Source organism: Bactrocera tryoni, chromosome 3 (genome assembly GCF_016617805.1).
Source record: "Bactrocera tryoni isolate S06 chromosome 3, CSIRO_BtryS06_freeze2, whole genome shotgun sequence".
Lineage (NCBI taxonomy): Eukaryota > Metazoa > Arthropoda > Insecta > Diptera > Tephritidae > Bactrocera > Bactrocera tryoni.
This window is the reverse complement of record NC_052501.1, coordinates 122369-143768: the sequence shown is the minus strand read 5'-3', so window position 1 is coordinate 143768 and position 21400 is coordinate 122369. Positions and strand designations below refer to the sequence as shown.

The 21400-nt window shown below is 35.7% G+C and overlaps 1 protein-coding gene across 2 annotated transcripts; it reads right to left on the bottom strand.

Annotated features, from left to right (window-relative positions):
- Positions 1-1586: 1586 nt before the first annotated feature.
- LOC120772337 (lysophospholipid acyltransferase 1) lies at positions 1587-21235 on the bottom strand. Of its 2 annotated transcripts, none has more exons than XM_040100882.1 (9): positions 21141-21235; positions 20288-20469; positions 5648-5871; positions 5341-5509; positions 4943-5113; positions 3751-4098; positions 3494-3694; positions 3300-3431; positions 1587-2881 (listed from the first exon to the last, which is right to left on the bottom strand). In XM_040100882.1, the coding sequence occupies exons 2-9, from the start codon at positions 20381-20383 to the stop codon at positions 2117-2119; spliced, it is 2106 nt and encodes a 701-aa protein (XP_039956816.1). In that variant the 5' UTR covers positions 20384-20469; positions 21141-21235; the 3' UTR covers positions 1587-2116. The 2 variants fall into 2 exon arrangements, with proteins under 2 accessions (XP_039956816.1, XP_039956817.1); XM_040100883.1 differs by lacking the exon at positions 21141-21235 and adding an exon at positions 20728-20799.
- Between the last annotated feature and the right edge of the window lie 165 nt (positions 21236-21400).

The following is a 21400-nucleotide window of genomic DNA, read 5'->3' as shown; positions in this document are numbered from 1 at the left end:
TTTCAGCAGGAAACGAGTTATGAATCCAATATTTTTGCTTAGGAAATAAGATAAACTTTACTCGCAAATAAAAGGCGATAAACACTAGGCATTTATTTCAATAGGAATCAAAAGAAAGTTTATTTATAACACGAAGACTCTTAAATTGATGAAAAAAATCATAATGGATTCTGCTCCTATCACATCCTTTCTGAACCAGTCACAACATTCAATGCTTCATCCAAAAAGGAGGTATAAAATAAACTCGAATATCAAATTTCTTCAGACACACATACAGTGTGTCATTCCATTAGTACTAGTTATTTTAATAAGTGTATACAAAGTATTCGTAACAAATAATTTAAAAATTTGCGCATTCATTTATGCGTTACACGCTCTAAGTGGCATCCGCACAATAATTCAAAGGAATTTGAGGCGATTTTTGTTGTAGCGCGTCTTATTTCAATTTACCTTTCACATTTTATGTTAAATGTTTTGTTCTTTAACTGAGTATAATAAATTCACGTTGTTCATATAATTTATTTTCTTTTTAGGATTTCTTATTTGTCAGCTGTGTTTTGTTGTCATTTAGTTTCTTCTTTTACTGTTACAAATTTTCAGTCTAAAAATTGTGAGTTATCTGTTGCAACTCTTTATGGCTGATTTTTCGTGTTGTTGCGCATTTATCTACGTTTGTGTATATGTGTATATATAAATTTGTTGTATATTACCCTTTGGTTTAGCACTGCATTTAAATTGTTTTGAGACATATTTTAAATTTCATAGACTGGAAAACATTTATAACATTGAATCGGACAATCAACTACAAAATTTGATTTTAACTACATAACTTTATCCATAATTATTATTTATTTATGCTTCTACACTTCTGCAGTGTTTTATATAATTTTTGGTGTAAACTTAGTAGTGTTGCCTTAGAATTGTGTGGTTTATACTCACAGCATATATATGTATGTATGTATGTATATGGATGTGTGTGGATAATAGTATGTACTTACATACATATGTACATATATAAAAAGTTGGCTGACAACCAATGGAAGTTAGCGGTTCTACTATGTGTTCATGTTTTCGGAAGTATTTTGCTTTTTGTGAATCAGATTATAAAAGATAAGCCAGACATAAGCATTGGATTGAAGTTGGCCCATTTCACTTTGCATCTTTTAGGCGCTACTTAAGGAGTATAATAAAAATGACTAAACAACTCAGCTTCGGCACATAGTATATCAGATCATACTTTCAACTTCAGATCTTGCTGGTGGGACCGTAAGTATCTGTTACGATAGTATAGTCCACATTGGGAAGAATTCCTTTAGATTTTGAGGTTTTAATTACGTCGACGGTAAAAATTAGCACTATAATCAATCATCCCTGGGCTAACCACTTTGGTAATACAATATAACAACAGTTTTGCCCTAATTTTCTTGTTCGACTTAGTGCTGTGTGTTGGGTGGGAAATATTCTTTGAGAATTAGTTATAAACTATATTTGTTTGGGATTTAATTTCATATTGCTTAATGAAATGTCTTTAAGTTTTCCAATTTGAAAATAATAAAAATAACAAAATAAAAGAGGAAAATACCGGGTAAATGGATTAATAAAAATGTATTTTGAAGTATTTTTAAGCTTTGTTCAATGTGCAAATAACAGTACGGATATTAATGGATACAAACAATGTAATGACAATTTTGAAATGCTCACAATGCAATTCTGAAACAATTTCCTTTGTAAAGTTAAAGTAAGTTTTTTCACATTCAAATGTGTAATATGTATTTATGCAAGTTGTTGTTGTAAATGTTGTGCTTAATATTCCTGTGTGCTTGCGTGTGCGTGCGTGTGTATGGTGTTTTTCCGTGATGTGCTTTACTCCCGTTTACGATTATTTTGCCTGCTTCAGTATAAAAGTCCTTTGGATTTTAAAATTGCCATTTTAAACTCTTTTCATGCGATTGTTGTTGGAAACTTCTCTTCTCTCTGTTGATCATAAATATTTTACTTTCCCTTTGCCGCTGTCAATAGCTTGAATTTCGTTCACCACCCTTCTCGTGGTTTTCGTCGCCGCCTTTGTTTCCGGTCAGCTCCACCACTTGTCTTTAAATGTTGTTGGCATTTATTACTATTTAGCATGTCCATTGCTCAGCACTGCTGGCAAGACGTTTGCTTGTTGCACCACCGCATTGATCACTTCGATTTCTTTCTTCAAAAAAGCGCCACTCTCTTCGACACCGTTTACTAGCTTGTCAATAGTCTCGTTCCCGCTGCCGCTGCCGCTGCCGCTGCCGCCGCTTCCTGTTGTCACATTTGCACCGATTCCAACACGTTTGCGTAGGCCATCTTGTGATATGGGTATTGTGGGAAAGTCGCGATTGCGCATCAAATCGTTTTTCAACTCAACGATGCCGCTAACAGTTTCCGCTACAGTCTTATCAATGAATTCTTCAATGTTCTTTGTCTCCGTTCCGATCTTTTCCTTGATCTTATTGCCTAATTGGTCCATTTCGCACTCTTCGTGCTTCACACTGACCGCTTCGCGTGCGCACGCTACGGTGGGTAGCAGCGGTGCCGGTTGTGGTGCATTGAGGTTCGACTTTGTCGCTGGAGCACTGAGGTTTTCATAGTCGTCGTTGAGATCGTTACTATTGCCTTGAGGTATTTTCGCTGAGATGTCATTAAGAACGTCCTGTACAGCTGTGTTTGCCGCCGGCAATGAGACGGTGCTGAAGTGGTTGGACTTGATATCTTCTTCACTTGGGTTTTGTAGTTTTTGTGGGGTGCGTTCTCGGCGTTGTTCGCCGCGTATGTATTTGGGTAAAATAAAAATGGTAACCAGTGCAGCTATATGGAAACATAAATAATATTTCAGGTACAATCTAATGCTGCCCTGTAGTGAGAGTGAGAGAAGCAGAAAAGAAATTATTTCATTAGTTATGTGAGGTATTAAGGTATGATGCGTATAGAATGGACAAACGCTTATTATCAACTGCTTCGGATAAATTGAATTCAAAAGGTATCGGATAATAATGAAGGATGATTTCAATATCGAATAACTTTTCATTTGACCTTTTCAGTTTCGCGAAATTATGAACTTTCTTTTCTTTGGACAACAAGATACTATATTTTATTTCGGTTATATATATTTACCGAATTGTTTTCATTAAAAAAAAATTTGATCTCAAATAAATTTTAACGTCCTGACCATGAAGGTGTATTTTCAGAATTGTAATATTTACAGTTGCATGTTTTTTTTGTGTTTTGAAGTACATACCTACATGTACATAGAGCTTTCTTCTCGAACTTACCATGAATTCAAGCAGAACAAATGGGAATGTTGCATAACCCATTACTAGGCGAGTAGTTAGGCATGTGAGTATGTCATAGAACATACGCGTGAATTGAGTGCGCTGGAAGCGATGACGGAACATACGACGAGCCTACGAAAATGAAAACGCTTTTCATAATGCTGCTTGACACAGAAATTAGCTAAGGCACTTACCACGCGCGCAGCAGTTACCATCAGCGCACCGGTGGCGAATGTCACATAGTAACCAGGATAGAAACCGTGCCAGACCGCGCTCAAAGCGAATGTTAATACAGTACCGTATTTCCTCGGCACACGCTCATAAACAATGGTGCGCAACCAACGATTTGTGCCGCAGTTCCAATTGTTGATAGCGTCGCGCATATTTGTGGCAAACTGCAAAGAAAGGAAGATTAGTACTTTCGTTGCAGCAAGTGATGCCCAAAACATACCTCAAATCCGAGCACATTAATATTCGATATTAAGTCCCATTTGGAGTTGCCATCCTTATCGTATCCGGTGAAACCCAGACCCGAATTATTGCAAATGGCATCGGCTAGTAGCCATGCGTGATAATACTTAAAGCGTATGCATGATGTGGCCATCATGGCATACCAAAATTTGTACGCCATTGAGCTGGTATTTACAAAGTCATCCTCCTTCATGTTCTTAACGGGATACATTTTCACGAATTTCATAAATATAAATGCACACACCATACTGCCGATGACCTTCTTGATGACCGCCTTGACGGGGGAGGGCTCCAACACCAACTCTGATTTGCCATTATCTAAATTGCCCTGTGCAATAAGAAGGAAAATGGAAACATATGAATAATCACAAGATGTGCGCACAAATGTAGAAAGCTTTGTAATAAGATTATATGTCTACAGACAGATAGATATGCAGAAATGTGAAAATTTTAAAACGTCTTCAGTAGTGGTCAGTATTTTCGGCAAAATAAGTTCTTACCGAAATTGAATATTTTCAAGAGTATCCAAATGACATTAGATTAACATGTAGATACGAGGCATTGTGAGTATTATACATTACGATACGTTGGACATGAAATCCGAACATATCAAAAGATAATGGGATACTATTTACCAGACAGTCTAAAAACCCCATGTCGTTTATTTGATAGTCTCCAGAATTAAATATATGTATATGATTGCTAGTTAGACCTAACCCTCAAAGGACACGTGTCATAATATTGGATCGCGAGGTATAGCATTCTGAGTGCACAAGTTTTGATATAAAAAAGGATGAAAAAGAATTCCGTACATTAAAGGACACCATTTTGTGGAGAAAAGGGCTGCTAATACCATGAAAAGGCTTGCTTGAGGGTCACCAATCAAAGGAAAATATTAAAATGGTAATTCTACCGAGGAATGAGTATTGTTTTTATAATATACGAACTTTTTAACCTGCTTGTAACTACAAAAAAGTTTGCAATATTTTGAGTAAAATAGACAATTTTTGTCAAGAACTTTTCACCATCGTTACTACAGTAGTCGTTGGCACTCACCAAATTTCACCGAACAAAACGTAAGTTCGAACAATAATATTATTCAATTGACGTACACCATGCATATATACAAAATTTGCATGCATTCCAAATGCGTGCGTGCTTGTTCTACTCACATTGGTTGATGGTCGCTTTAGGAGGTTGTAGCCTTCAACAAACTCAATGTAGTCTTTGTAGAATACCAATGGGCCCGCCAATAACCCTTGAAAGTGTAACACATATGAGAAATATTCGAGCGCCGAGGGAACCTTATAAATGGCGTGATATTGTTGTGCTTTTGTGAGGTCCTGCAATTGAAAAGCAAATTAGTAGTTGAAATTACTAAACAAATAAACATGTGAAATCATAGGCGGTATTATTCATAAAAATATCACTAAAGGAGACTAAATTTTCGCAGGTTCTCCACCCCTGTAGCCAAACTCACGCGCTACTGCTAACGCCATTGGCTGCCACTCATCGTGCCGTTAGTGCCTACTTATTGCTTTGTCGAAGTTTGCCAGTTTTTCACACTCACCTTATGCTGACGCACAAAGCCGTCGTGTATGCTGAACGCTAAGCTTGTTACTTTTTGTGTAATTATCATTAGCGGACCGGTGATGTCCAGCGAGTAGGAGCCATAATCGTAGATCTGCCTAATCAGATGGATGCACAACAGGTATGTCATGGCGACGAGCATGACATTTCTGCAAATATACAGGGAATTGCATTAGTAAGAGAGCAGTAGTTAATAATTTAAATGTAAATTTGTAAAGCAAATGCAGATAAATGTAAATATTTAGCACTTGATGTTGACGAAATAAGGTTCATGCATATATCCTTACCGCTGCACCACCCGCGGATCCTGCGTACGTATCACAATGTAGCATACAGATGGAAGTCCTGCAATATGTATGGCTTGTGGACCAAAGCAGAAATAGCCAAATGCCAAGCCCACGGTTAACGCGAAAATGTGTCGCACATGGGCCGATACCCTGGAAGGATGCAGAATCGAGCGGAACAGAGAGGCCAGAAAAAGTGCGCCGATTTGACATATTAAAAAGTTAACCTGCAAAAATCAAAGAAAATACATTGTAATTATCACCTGTCGGTATACGCATACATATATTCTAATTAATGGGGCGTTGGACTTGGGGACTCAAAAATTGGTGGAGAGCTGTTTGCTGAATTGTTTGCCGTCGAATAGATCATAAAATGCAAAAGTAGATTAACAATTTAGCAAATTACCGCAAATAAATAAAGCATAATAAAGTAAAATTAAAACTGTAAGTGCGCTTTATATTTATGAGGGTATGTTAACATTGAATTTAACTGTAAATGAACCAACTGTACTTTTCAAAGTCCAAATTAAAACCATGAGTGGACTTTTCGGTCATTCACTCCAATATCGAACACACATATCCACGCACATAATCGTGAAACTCCGCCAAAAATGGAACTTCACTGAATCCAATAAATAAAAAGAGTTGCGTAAAGTTTTATAACAAGCCAAGAATGATAGAATACGCGATTACGCCAACCGCCATCTTGTGACGTACTTGTAATTCTTTTGAGCCGAGAAAAAGCAGAGGACAGCTTGCAAATTGTCAACAAAAAATTAATTTATTAGTTTATAGTAAACATTTTTTAGTGAAATTAATAGAAAAATGTAATGGGAATATATGTACGTGGGTCATTTTCAAATAAATACATTTATCTATGGACAACATAATTGTCAAATATTTCGAGTATAAGACAAGACAATAATGGTCTAGAAGGAAATAACTAGACCCAATTAAATAATTCCGGGTGTAAAACGAAATGCCGACAATAAAATATTGAAATTTAGAATTCCGACAAATCTAAACACCGACAAATCAAGAAAAGGTGGCGTTGTTCGATCGAGGCCCTACGGCCTTAGGCCTCCGGCGACGAACACGCTCAGGATCATAATTCTTAATCAGTAGAATTCTCGTTTAGTGCTTCGGTAGAATACATGTCGGTATTTTAGTTTGAAATCCATTTTAATCAGGAGTGTGTCTGTATTCTTACTGGTACTGGTGATGCTCAATTACTTATTAACTCAAGTAAATGGATGTCATGGCTATAAAATGATAGCGATCAGTTAGTCGCATGCGATAAGAAGCAAATTTTCAATGATTCTAGAAATAAATATGATAACTGGTGGGGTTATCATCCCCGCGGCGGAAGGGAATTTCGGACGCATATTTCATATTCATATTTCTTATTTCTGCTAGAACTGTGTTAAATACGTAAACACTCATCAGAAAGTAATGAGATGAATTTAGCCCAACGAAAAACTTGTTCTGTTCGATTCTTACCTCAAGATATTCTTATAAAATATGTCTCCTTACTTCTTTATTAAAAATGAAAGTTTACACAATATGATTTCCGATTCTCCAAGATCACTTTGAATCACATGATCACTTGCTTAGATACAGTAACCTGTGCCCTCATTTCAAGATCATGACAAAGGGAGTGATAAATAGAATACGCGACCGGAAACGAAATCAGAAGTATGCGATACCGCTAATACACACAGTTATCATCAATTATATAAATAAACTTGTCTGATAGCGATAATAATTGAATCGAATAACTCTTGATTAAACTACGAGCCTAGAGGGAGGGAAGGGGGATTGCTTATTTAGATCAAAAGTTTGCACAGAAACTTTATTTCTAAATTTAATTGTTGAATAATTTGTTTTCATTCTTACTTACACATTTACAATCGCATATGCATGTCTGTGTTTGTAAGCATGCATATTTGTGTGCGCATTTGTTGGTGGCACATCACGCCACCCCAAATACCAATATAGATGTGGTCATCAAAACAAAGAGAAAACTCATTCGGAGGTTTCGTTATCAGCCAAATACAAAACGGCAGCGAACAATATATATACATATGTATGTACATATAGTACATATTAGAACCCAAGCCACTTTTGCGATAATCCGCAATATACATATGTATATATTGTATACGCTCTTCAGAGAAAAATGTTTAAATTTGCATGACGTTTTAATGTCAAGAGGGTTATCCCGATTATACTCCATATGTTTTCGTCTATAAAACTTCAGGTGTGAATGAAGTATAGCCAGTAAGTAAGATAGTTGCTTGTGAAAAAAGTGGGATAACCATCGAAACATTTATTATTGGGCTCAGTTTCAGTTTAAAAAAATCTATATTTATAGCAGATGTACCGTTAATTGTTGTACAGAGTGGCGCAAAAGTAATCCTCCTATCAGAAGATGCTATAAACTATAAACTGCTCCAGAACGCGGGTTATTGGTGACTATTAATTTGACCAATAATCGGTCGGTGACTTCGGCACAACGTGAACTTCGTCGCAGATTTCCTGGCGGTCCGACGCCTACTGGTGAAAAACTGCGATGTTTAGCCGCTCGCCTTGAAGAGACTGGCACAACACGAGATGCTTCCAGGCGTGGCAAAATGATGTCATGGAGGCGCCGTCGACATCGACCAGGTGTTTACAGCGAATATTGGTAGGAGATTTGAAGATGTTTCCGTACAAAGTCCAGACGGTGCATCAGCTGTTAGCTGCTGACCCCCAATCGCGTCTAACACTCAAGCCATCTTTAATCACCACCAAGAGGAAGATGATTTTTCATTAAAAATAATCGTGTGTGATGAGGCCCATTTCCATCTTAGCGAGTACGTAAATAAGCAAAATTTACGCGTCTGGGGCACTGAAAATCCACGTGTAACCCACGAAGAGCCATTACACCCGCTCAAAGTCACTGTATGGTGTGCGCTCCAGACTTCTTTTATTGGGCTTATTGAAGTCGCGGGTTTATGTCAACAAGCCTCAGACTCTTGCAGCTCTTAAAGAGAATATGCGTCAAGAATGTGAGGTCCTATCGCCGGAAGTTCTGGCCAAAGTGATGGAAAATGCCATAAAGAGGGCTCAAATGACAATCAACTGTGGCGGCGGCCATTTACATGATATCATATTCTCGACTTGATGTAAAAAAATTTAAAAGACCAAATAAAAATAATCCACATGCAGAATCAAAGTTTTTCATTTTTTAAAAAAATTACAGCCAAAAAACCGTAACCGGAAGGTTATTATTAATTGTTTTCTTCAAAAATTTGTTCGAGCTAATTAATGAAGAGTTTATGTCTGCCACAGCTATAGAAACGTTTCTGACGCGTGTTTTGATCTTATTTTACAAAATTTGTATATTTTTTTAATTCGAATGATCGAACTTGTGAACGAATAATAATACAACGTATAATATGAGAGATAATTCATAAATACCTAAGTGCGAAACTATCATGTATGGTAAATACACATGTAAATGAGAAAGCGTACATTCAATTAAGGCTTGTGAAGCTGATAACACTTTACTACTACATACATATGTACATAAGTATGTACATATGAACAGACAATACAAGAGCAAATATTGAATTTGAAGATGTCGATCGCCGCACATTACATATTCGCTCGCTGTACTTTTCTAGCTATTAAGGCGATGGGAGAGGGCTTGGCCCCCTTTTACCCCGGCTAGTCGACGCACACATACATAAATGCACACAATCACAACGTGACTCTATAAAAGCAAATCGAACAACAATAGCCAGGGAGAGGGAGGAGGAGCGCAATTGTAGGCGCAGTTCGAGATTCTCATCTGCATTTCATTCCCGTGTGCATATATGTACATACATACATATACTATATGTGTGAACATATACGGTAGAGCGACAATTAATAATAAAAAGTGCAAAGCGCGAAAGTGAATGGAAAACTTTTTAGTGTTGCAATATAAATGTTAGAGGCCTGACAATGTGAAGGGAAGAGAACAATGAATGAATTGTTCGCTTTTCACCTGAATTCCTAAAATTTTCAAAATATTTGCGCAATTTCAGTATCATGAAAGTAGAAAGTCGAGATTCGAAGTTCCATTGAAAGCGGATGACTCCGTCACCCTGAAAGTGTGAGCTCTCAAGAATAAAATTCTTAATCCATCGAAGTTTTTTAAATACACTTTACGAGCACCAAAACTCTTTTACACGATAACCAAGTGTTTCATAACGGAAAATCTTCAATGAGCAATTTTGCAGAAAGAGAAAAGGGCAGAAGGCAAAGGAATTTCATTTTCTGATATTTTATGTAAAACCAATTTTGGTGCCAATTTAGCATGCAACCAGCTCGTGCTCGCCGCGAAGGCGAAGGCGGTACATGTAACTTTTTATAAATATTTATGCACTCGTATGTTTGTATGTGTATGCATGTACTCTTCTTATGGCGCTCTACAAAGCTGCATGTGTTTGGGAAGTGCGCAGCAGGCAGGAAGCGAGAGAATAGCTGTCAAATCTGAACCATTTTATGGCATTTGGAGAGCTGTTGCCGACAGTCACATGAACTAGCAGCAGCTGTCTTGGGGAAAAAGTTGGTAATTCATTATTATTGGCGAAATCCAATTGATGTATCAGTGAAAGCTATAACCGGAGGGATTGGTTAACTGGAACTAACTCAAACAAAAAGGCGGAACTAGCTGAAAGGTTAAAGCCAAAACAAGTTAAAGGTTAAACTGGATAAGTCCATTTCAACAAGATTCTCTTGAGGCGAATTTTTTACCCGCAACACCTTTCGCAAGAACAGACAGTAATCACCAGATAGTGGCAGGTGCGGACATAAAAATTACCGAAACCAAAATCGCACCTGATCATCGAGATCATAAACACTAGTCACTGTCTGAGAAGTTTTTGAATACCGTGTAGAGCTTGTAGTTACAATGCGAGATATAGGCCCATCTACTAGAAAAATAACGGATTTATATTTACTACATTTTGTATTTACATGGATACGAATTTTCAATCTGCTTTGAAGCACTTCTTAACCTAAAATAGAACATACTTGTGTATTCCGGCTAGATTTTTTTTATTTTCTCGTTGAAAAGTGATCGCCAGTGGGCTTAAGGAATTGTGAAATTAAAGTAAGCTTTTCAGTAAATAAATAAATATGTTTAGTATTCGTATTACCACCTCTTTGCTATTATTAATTTATGCAATTACAATTACTCAGCTAGCTCTTCGAATGCACTTGGGACGCACTCACCTATACTCATACTTACTTAAATTTGCCTAGTATTGCTTAGAGATATCCAACTAAAAATGATTGGCCTTCAAAAGCGCTCGACTTCGTTTAATAATCATCGCCTTTAAGTGATTCCTCGCACTTTTTTAGTTGGAAAAAAACTAATATTTAAATTATGTGCTATTTTTGCACATTGAACGCTGTTTGAAAACGCCGCACATACATTCTGGTTGGTCAGTCAACTGCTGAACCGAAGAATGTTTAATGTTCTCGTCATAGAAGTGTCACTATAAGGATTATAGCGACCGACATTGTTTAAAAAATTATAGCGTTAAAGAAGCCGAGATCGACATTTTTAAAATTTTCGAACTTTCAGTTGACTCAGATGATTACATACATTTTAGTGAAATTGAGAGAGCATACTTTTCTAAAGACAGTGTATCTTTGTACCCAAAATGAATAAAATCTAACAAACCATATGCCCCGGCTTTGATCGTGTAAAGTGGCAAGACTATGATATATTCGGCTACACCGGAACTAAGCCGCTTCCTTACTTGTTTTACGTTTATGGTTTTTACATTACTGTAAATCTTAATATATTTTGATTCGTCACTTTTAATTGCGAAATAAAACCCTTTCATTTAAATAGCACACGGACTAATTATTTTGCGATTAGATGGCTATATAGGTACATATGTACATATGTAGATATATGCATACATATTAGACTTGACTAATGACTTATTTCCAGCTCTAATATTTGTAGTGAATATCGAGCCAGAACATTATTGATGAACATTATTATTGGTTAAAGAGAAGGACAAGGCAAATCAATCAGCTGCGTTAATTCAAATTATACATTAAGGGCTGCCACTTCTAGCGAAAGCCAATTGAATTTTAACAAATAATTGATTAGTCAGTGTTCTTTGCAAAAATAAATTGAAAAAAGACTATTTACGTATGCAAATATGACGAATATTCGTCCAACATGCATGACGGTGACGATGATGTAAGCAAATGCAGTGAAGCCATGACAAAAAATTAGCAAAACAAACAAGGCAGAGTAATTAAATTACAAACGAATGGCTTTGAACGTGAAGTGAGAAATATTTCATTGACAAAACCACATTAAACAAAATAATTGTTTCCATACCAAACCTTGATTTCGGTCAATCAGTTTGAATGACAGCTATATTACAAAGTAGCTCGATCTATATTTGTTCGGAAATTGTACCGTTACCTTGGACAAAAATACATGCCAAATTTCGTGAAGAAATCTCGTTAACTAAACATGTTTTCTAAGCCAGCACCTGATAAGGGTATAAAAACGGAAAAAAAGTTGTAGAAACATAAAATAATGCTTCTTCTTAAATATAAGAGGTTATAATAAAAGATAATTATCCAGGAGTCAAATTTGAAAAAACTCAATCAGCCATTTTATTAATGTAGCCGAGTTTTCATTTTAATTAGAACTTCGATATGTGAATAACTATGTATGTTTGAACTTATATGTACCTACGTAAGTAAAGAGTTGACAAAACTGGTCTGACACGTTTAACCAAAGGCCCAATTTTACGTGCATGACATTGAAGTGATCCAACTCTGTTGACGGCAACCACACACATGAGCTTCTTTCTAACATACTAGCATTCTGCGAGGCGACAACATTAGCATTCCTCGCACACATCTCTGCTTTCGTATAAATATGTAGATATGTATATAGTTATGCTTGACTGTTGACAGTGATCAGCTGGCCTCCTCCCACAATCCCAAACATTAATATTGGAGTGAATGCTCTTCTTACTTTGTATTTTTATACTCTCGCAACAATGTTGCTAAGGAGAGTATTATAGTTTTGTTCACATAACGGTTGTTTGTAAGTCCTAAAACTAAAAGATAGGATTATATACATATACCAAAGTGATCAGGGTGACAAGTAGAGTCGAAATCCGGATGTCTGTCTGTCCGTCCGTCCGTCTGTCCGTCCGTGCAAGCTGTAACTTGAGTAAAAATTGAGATATCATGATGAAACTTGGTACACGTATTCCTTGGCTCCATAAGAAGGTTAAGTTCGAAGATGGGCAAAATCGGCCCACTGCCACGCCCACAAAATGGCGGAAACCGAAAACCTATAAAGTGTCATAACTAAGCCATAAATAAAGATATTAAAGTGAAATTTGGCACAAAGGATCGCATTAGGGAGGGGCATATGTGGACGCAATTTTTTTGGAAAAGTAGGCGTGGCCCCGCCCCCTACTAAGTTTTTTGTACATATCTCGGAAACTACTATAGCTATGTCAACCAAACTCTACAGAGTCGTTTTCTTCAGGCATTTACATATACAGTTCAAAAATGGAAGAAATCGGATAATAACCACGCCCACCTCCCATACAAAGGTTATGTTTAAAATCACTAAAAGTGCGTTAACCGGCTAACAAAAAACGTCAGAAACACTAAATTTTACGGAAGAAATTGCAGAAGGAAGCTGCACCCAGGCTTTTTTTAAAAATTGAAAATGGGCGTGGCGTCGCCCACTTATGGACCAAAAACCATATCTCAGGAACTACTGGACCGATTTTAATGAAATTCGGTATGTAATATTTTCTTAACACCCTGATGACATGTACGAAATATGGGTGAAATCGGTTCACAACCACGCCTTCTTCCAATATAACGCTATTTTGAATTCCATCTGATGCCTTTTCTGTATAATACGAGTATATACATTAGGAACCAAAGATGATAGCGGAATAAAACTTTACAAAAATACGGTATTTGAAAAATATGTAAATGACGTATAATGAAATCTCGATTATCACTTTATCATGCGAGAGTATAAAATGTTCGGTGACACCGGAACTTAGCCCTTCCTTACTTGTTATTTATTATAATTTACTGAAAGTAAACTGAAAGATATGATTGACAGTCTGACAATCAAAAGTAAAACATTTTAACAATTTTAGCACGCTGCCAAAGGGTTAATACAGGCTTGCCATCCATAAGTCCATCCATAAATTCACTCACTCATTGTATAGTGAACAAATGAAACTCAGTGTCTTTCTATGCAATAGCACGGCAGTAAAAACCGCAAAACCACTTCAACAGGTGCTTTCGTCTCGCTTGACCGGCCAGCTCAGCTGGGCTACCAACGCGGCACTAGCCACTTCTCCAAACAGGCCGCTTAATTGTAGCAATCGAATTTGGAAAATGTGGAATGTGTGCCTACTCGTTCATAAAAAGTTGCAAGTGTTTAACTATATTTGCTAAGTGGGTCAGTTATTCGAGTGCGAGTTTACCAGCCAACTGTTCTAATTAGAGTTTGACGCGCCGCACACACACTTTGAGGGTGTTCTAACAAATTACATTGGGAGGCGATGAAAAATACGACCGAAGTGGGTAATCACTATGTGCAAATGGAAGTGGTCTTGCGAAAAAAACAAAAAATTTAAGCCAGCTGTTCGGTCTTAGGTTCATATGGAGCTATATACATTTTATAGACAGAGTTACTTTCTTGCCAATGCCAAGAAAATAAAAATATATTTGCAATTCAATAGGTTTTTCCCCGAGCTTTTAATACTTATATAGAAAACTCAAAAGCGGACAGACGGCGTTATTATGAGCGTGCTAAGCTCTTAGAACTAAATGAATACTTCTCAACGAATTAAAAATTGGTGATAATTTTGGCAGAGCCAAAATGAAGGGGAAGTCACAACAACTACCCAGTCACGCCACTCTTTTAAAAGAAGCGATTCGCAATCATGAATGAGCCTTGAGGACTACGAGGAAAGTGGATTTAAATATGCGAGCAGACGATTACTATTGTCTGCAATTTAAATTTTAGCCAAGCAAGCGATTCGGTTCATGTATGATACATATGTCAAGTATAGTTACATAATTTAGTCACTTTTTGCAAACACTGCGAATAATGGCAGAACGAACAGACATTGTTATTATTTTACGAGTATTACGCACAACAGAGGGCACAAAAGATTGTTTTCAAGTTGAAGTTACTTGTGACTTTGGTATTTAAGGCAAATTGTTGGGAGACAATGAAATACGGCTTAAGTTGTGCTAGTGTTATATGGAAACAATCTAATTTTGCTGGAACTCACAAAGATTTTTATTATTTGCAGGCAAAGTATTGCAACATTTTTTTTCCTGGGGCACGATTTGTCAACCAGTGTGTTTACAGCAGCTGTTTATGTCAGTCGACTTCAGTAGTGTTTGTCGAATTTTACAAAAATGTTTAACGTATTGTGTTAAATTTTGACCAAACACTCAACAAATAGCATTGAGCAAGCACCGTATTCACCTGATTTAGCTCCATGTGACTTCTGGCTATTCTTGAAACTCAAAGAACCGCTCCGGGGAAACCGTTTTGAGTTAATTGAAGACGTCAAAACAAATTCGACGCGAGAGCTGAGGTCGAATGACATAAACAGCTGCTGTAAGCACGCTGGTTGACAGATCGCGCTAATTTTTGGCATCGTAATTAAGGACAGTTGTACCAACCTAGGAAAAAAATTAACCTGTTTTCCATATAAACGGGAGATTTAAATGAAGAATACCCCGATTCTTTCTAAGCAGGGTGTATATACATAACGTATGTATTTAGTTAAGAGATTGGAGAGCAGGGTTTTAGAAAGATAATAATAGATCGACTGAACATTTAAAGTAAACAAAAAAAACATTTAACATAAAGAAGAAAAAAATGTAATACTCTTCCAACCCTAAAAACATAAAGTTAAATAATAAACGTAAAAGCCAATGGCTTATGGACTGTGGATGCTTTTCTGCTTCTGGTATGGTACGGCGGTTCATCGTATTCATAATACAAGAAATCGGTTCATCTATAGAAATTATCCGTAAAGCCATGTGGTGAGAAAGAAATGCAAATAAAATTTAGGGGTTCGTACTTCAAATGTTCAAAAAAGCGTCACGAAATTGTTAAAAAGCGCATTGATCGCACATTTATGTCATAAATATATAATATTTTTATACAAACCTATGAGACAAATTGTGAGACCTCAGAAAATTAGAGGTAAAGATGCAGGATCCAATTTTTTTTGAAAATGTTTTGTACGACACTATATGAGGATATCATATTTGCTAAACTTTCAATTGATGGTTAGTCTAACGTAATACTTCCAATGCAAAATGAAACAAGAAAAAACGTTAACTTCGGCTGCACCGAAGCTAATATACCCTTCACATAGGGTTACCAGATCGGTCCAGCGAAAAAGCGTCTCCATCAAAAAAGCAAAAAAAAAAAAAGTAAAAGGAAAAGGAGCAGGGTACAGATGGATCACAAATTCCAGCGTCTCAAATGGGTAGAATTTATTTATCTTCCAGCATCGAAAAATTTACATTTTTTTTGGTCATATTTTTTGGCACTGCCGATTGCTTTTAGCATATCAACATTTTCAATTTTCATTATATACTTATGGAAATCGTTGCATGGCATGTTCTTATAATTACTATATATTTAGTGACAATCATGTTGCGAACATTTTCAACAAGGAGACGATGGCGTTCATCACTCCATTAGAAATTGATCAGAGAGAAAATTCTTTCACAATTAGCATTATGTCCGGGAATAGAAGAATACTGCGCAATTTTCAAAATTTCAGAAAAGGAATCAATGTTTGAATTTTCTTTAAAAAATGCACAAATCTGGTAATTTGAAGTTTGTGAAAAAAATTTTATAGAATCTTCGTCTTTCTCTTTTTTCTTTTCTATAAAATTGTTCAAATTCACCAATTGATCAATTATCTTCTCTTCATGGATATGAACATTTTTTGATTCAAGAAATTGCATTGTTTGCACAACTTCTTCATATCGAACCTCTTGTGATGTGCGATCAAATTTCAACCATTGGAAAACTTTTAATTGACAAAGATGAAGTCCATTTCAACAAGTATTCAAGAGCTTCCTGATAAACACTGACGGTTCTTTCATGGAAATCAAGGCAAAAACTTGTGCTTGATTCTCTCGCGCAAGGAATTAGCATCGGATTCAATGATTAAATTAATTTAAAGAACACTTTTGCCTTCGCTTTCTATTGATGCTATTTTACATTGAAAAATTAACATAAATTAGTGGACAAACAAAAGATAGCTTTCAGCCAAATCATCAGAAATTAAATTTTCCATACATTTGCAGGTTTTTCGATTGATAAAAGGTAAGCTTTTAATGCTTTTTAAACTAAGCCATCGAGTCTTGCTGTGTGAAAGTAAAGGTTGATATTGAATAACAGTATCGAAAGTCTCGATAAAGATCGATATATTTTGTCTCTTTTCATCCGCTTATAAATCGTTCGGTGCGTTTATCGAATGCGCGTGTGTGTATCCAATAAAATTGGATAAATTTGCGAAAAAAGGCGTTTGCGCCAAAAATCAGTACACTTCATTGAAAAATCAGTATATCAGTACGGGGGTCTAAAAATCAGTACATCTGGTAACCCTACCTTCACAGGTGCATTTCTTTTAGTAGCTATGTGTACAGTTTGTATGGAAGCTACATATATGCTATAGTAAGCCGATCTGAACAATTTCTTCGTATATTACATTATTATCTTAGAAAATAAACTGTGCCAACTTTTGTGAAGATACATTGTTATATCTGAAAGTTTTCCTTACAAGAACTTGATTCCGATCTTTCAGTTTGAATGGCAGCTATATGTTATCGGCAGTTCCGACAAATAGCAGCTTCTTGAAGAGAAAATGACGCTTGCAAAATTTCAAAACGATGTCTTAAAAAATGAGGGACTAGTTCGTATATGTATATACAGACAGACGGACATGGCTAAATCGACTCATCTCAACATACTGATCATTTATATATGTATATACTTTATAGGGTCTCCGACGCTTTCTTCTGGGTGTTACACACTTCGTGACAAACTTAATATACCCTGTTCAGGGTATAATGATCAGTTAATAATTGCGCATCCAAGCAATTAAGAAATTCTTTGGATCGTTGCAATAAAGAATAATGCTCAGCCATTTCGGCGATGATCGCAAAATTAGATGCTGATTTCAATAAATCCACACTTAATATGGTCAGTCGGAAATATGTACATATGTATAGATGTAAATGGTCGGAATCCATACATAATTGTCCATACACATGTGCGGTACTGCCGTAAACAAGTTCTAGGCAAGACAATTACTTTTTCATATACATATTTATGCATGTGAGTATGTATGATACATATGAACATATGTAATCGTTGTTTTGAATTTTGTAAAAATATAATTCCTTTTGAAGGTAAATCTAACTAAGCGTCTATTTGTATGTGTATGTGTAATGTGGAAATCGGTTGGAACCTTTTGAAGAGAGACCTTGATCAATAGCTGCGCAATTTATTAATTTTTTAATTTATGTATATATGTACGTATGTGTATGTACATATGTACATTCGTATGTGTGTATGCACATATTTCAAACATTTATGACATCAGACTTAATCAAATAAAATCATAAGCCTTTGTATACAATTCGGAAATTGTTTTATAATAAAAAAAATGAAAACATTTGTAATAATCGGGGTATGCTGTTCTAAAATTTACCCAAAAAAAGGCTTGCTGTATTATACATTATTTTAATATAGTTGAGGACTAATTCTTCTAAATTACTCGCCACAATTCAGTGGCTTTACATTTTTCAAAATGGAGTCAAAAAGGACTTAAATTTTTGTAACGTTCGGGATATATAATTTTCTATAAATAGGGAGAAGAATGAGTGCTTCATCAGGACACACATATCGATAGTGACTTGACAGAAACCCTGGGAACTTGGTTGAGACGTTCTTATCGTTCACCATACAGCAGCTGAACCTGGCACCACCTGTTGATTACTACCCGTACATTTTGCCTCAAAGCAATACAACATCCTCAAATCAAAAATTATTTAAATATCCTATTATCGCATAAGAAAAATGAATACCGAAAAACGAACTTTTCACAAAGTTGCAAGTAATCAAGAGTGTGATTTGAATACGTATCTTAATATTTTCAAAGGAATTTACCATTGTCGCCATGATTTCATTTCATTATTTAATAGAAATACTCTTCTTCTTTGCTTAACAATAATTCAGCAAAATTAAATGTAATTTTACGATAATTTAGTACAAATGCCTGTGGGCGAAAGGCCATAACTTCGAACTCGAAGTGCCAAATTCACAAATTGAAGCTAGCAAGTAGTACACAACTGTCTACAAGCTGCGCAAATGATAAAAAAATTACACAATCAGACAAAGTATGCAGCTGACAAAGCAATAAGTTAGTTAAATTATTAGTAGGTGAACGAAGATTTGCATCGTGGGTAATATGTTACAACAGTGATGCTAACAAAATTATTCAAATCTTTGGTTAGATATAAATGGAAAGAATGTACATCTGTTGTTACATACGCATACATATGTATATGTACATATGTAAGTATAAAATTGTGAGCGTATGCATTCTTCATGGCAAACCGCGTATAAAAATAGAAGCATGGAAAGTGAAATAAAAACAAATATACACACAAATAAGGTGCAGTTTAGATCATCGACACCGAGAAGCACCTTAGTGTGACAAACAATGCGGGCAGATTTGTAGCTGGGGGTGGCGCACATCTCATTGCTAGTGACAGCAATAATTTCTTTAGATATATGTACATATGTACATACATACGTATATATTCTATCACCTCCATTTCCCATATTTTTGCAATGTTAGCTGACACAATCGTATACATATATAATAAATGTGAATGTACTCTTGAGAGGGCCCACAAAAGCGGCTGCGAATGTGAGTGTGATCTCCGAGTATCTAACGACCCTCAAAGTAACAGACATGAGAACGCTATAGAGTAATGTTTGTAACTTTGAAACAGGCATGGAGTTCCTATGTAATTCGTCATACATCATCGTCACCGGTACGTGCACAACATGACTCCGTTCGGCATTACCCATCCAAATCTTTTATTTGTTATATTTTTTTATAATTATTCATGCAACATTATTGCAAGGAAGAGGTCAAAGTGTTAAATAAAGTGGATAATCTGAACAATTGTCATCGAAATTATGTTCCTAAGTCTTTCAATTTGCTACCATATGTTAATATAGCATCATTTAAGCAAGCGTAAAATAGTAAACCTAGATAAGTATATCAAGTTTAGAGCATGAATACCACTGCTCAATCACATCTATAGATGTCAGCAATAAACATCGCATGCATAGCATAATTACTGATAAGGAGGTACATAATTCAATGGCAATGCGGCCTTTCAAGAACTAGTTTCTTGTTTCACTGTGTAGAGTTTACAGGTATATCTACAGGTTGTACATCAAGAAAATAGTACATAATAAATAATAATAGCTTTCATCATTTTCATCTCAAAGCCCATACTTACCAAGTCTACTGATAAGCCACATATATCTGCCAACCAAGTGAAGGCCCGACTGCCTTGATAGTTGTCATTATCTATGAATTTAGGCGATTCTAGCATTTCGCTGCCAGATTGCTAACACGTCGACGTCGCTTCTTATATAATTTTTTTTATTTCTTAACTATCACTTTTCATTCAATATAAACCTGTAGAAAAAATTAGGTAAACTGATTGAATTCAAGATAATTGGAGAAATAATTTTTAATTCTTTATAATATCAGTAGCAATATATGGTCAGAATTTAACACGCGATCACGGTAACAGTTTAAGTACATAGATATCTATATGGGGTTGTGTAAATTTTTACAATTTTTAAAATTTTCATACAAGAAATTTTTGCTGTTTTACACATTTTTTTTATAAATAATTGTAGCTTCTTTTCATTTTAAAAATTTATTTTTCACCTTTTCGTATTGCTTGAACACTTCGACATATTTGGCTCACAAACACAACCACATTAAATATATTTCATTTTATTTCATATATTGCACAAATTTATAATTTGTTGATTTCATTCAGACATTCACAATAACAAAAATAAGTTAGCTTAAGGAAAGTATTGCTACGATAGGGAGTGGGTGGGTAAGTCAACATCTAGAACCGACTAACATTGTGCAAATATATATGTACATACATTTTTAAATATATATGTACATATACGTATCAAGAATTTTATACGCTGACATTTAAGGCGTTAATGAGTAGGAACGACTTCTTGCTATAGAATTGTTCTTAGTAGTAAGTAACTCGCCGAGTTTCTTTTTCACAGCTCTTTTTATTCACAGAGAAATATATATTTATTTAGCTAAATTTTCACCTTTCAACACAATTTTAATTTTCGCACAATAATTGTACTTTATTTCACCTCCACGACTCAAAATAAACTAATTCTCAGATAATTTTAACAAAGCCAACGACGAGTAATTACGGCGAAAGCAATGAAGATGGAGAATGACGTACAGAGGTGAATTTGACAACTGTCATATCGCGTTGCCAACTTCTTTTTATGTTTTTAAACTTATAAACGAAATTAAACGCCGAAAATAGCGGTCATTTAAATGCTTTGATCAATCCAAG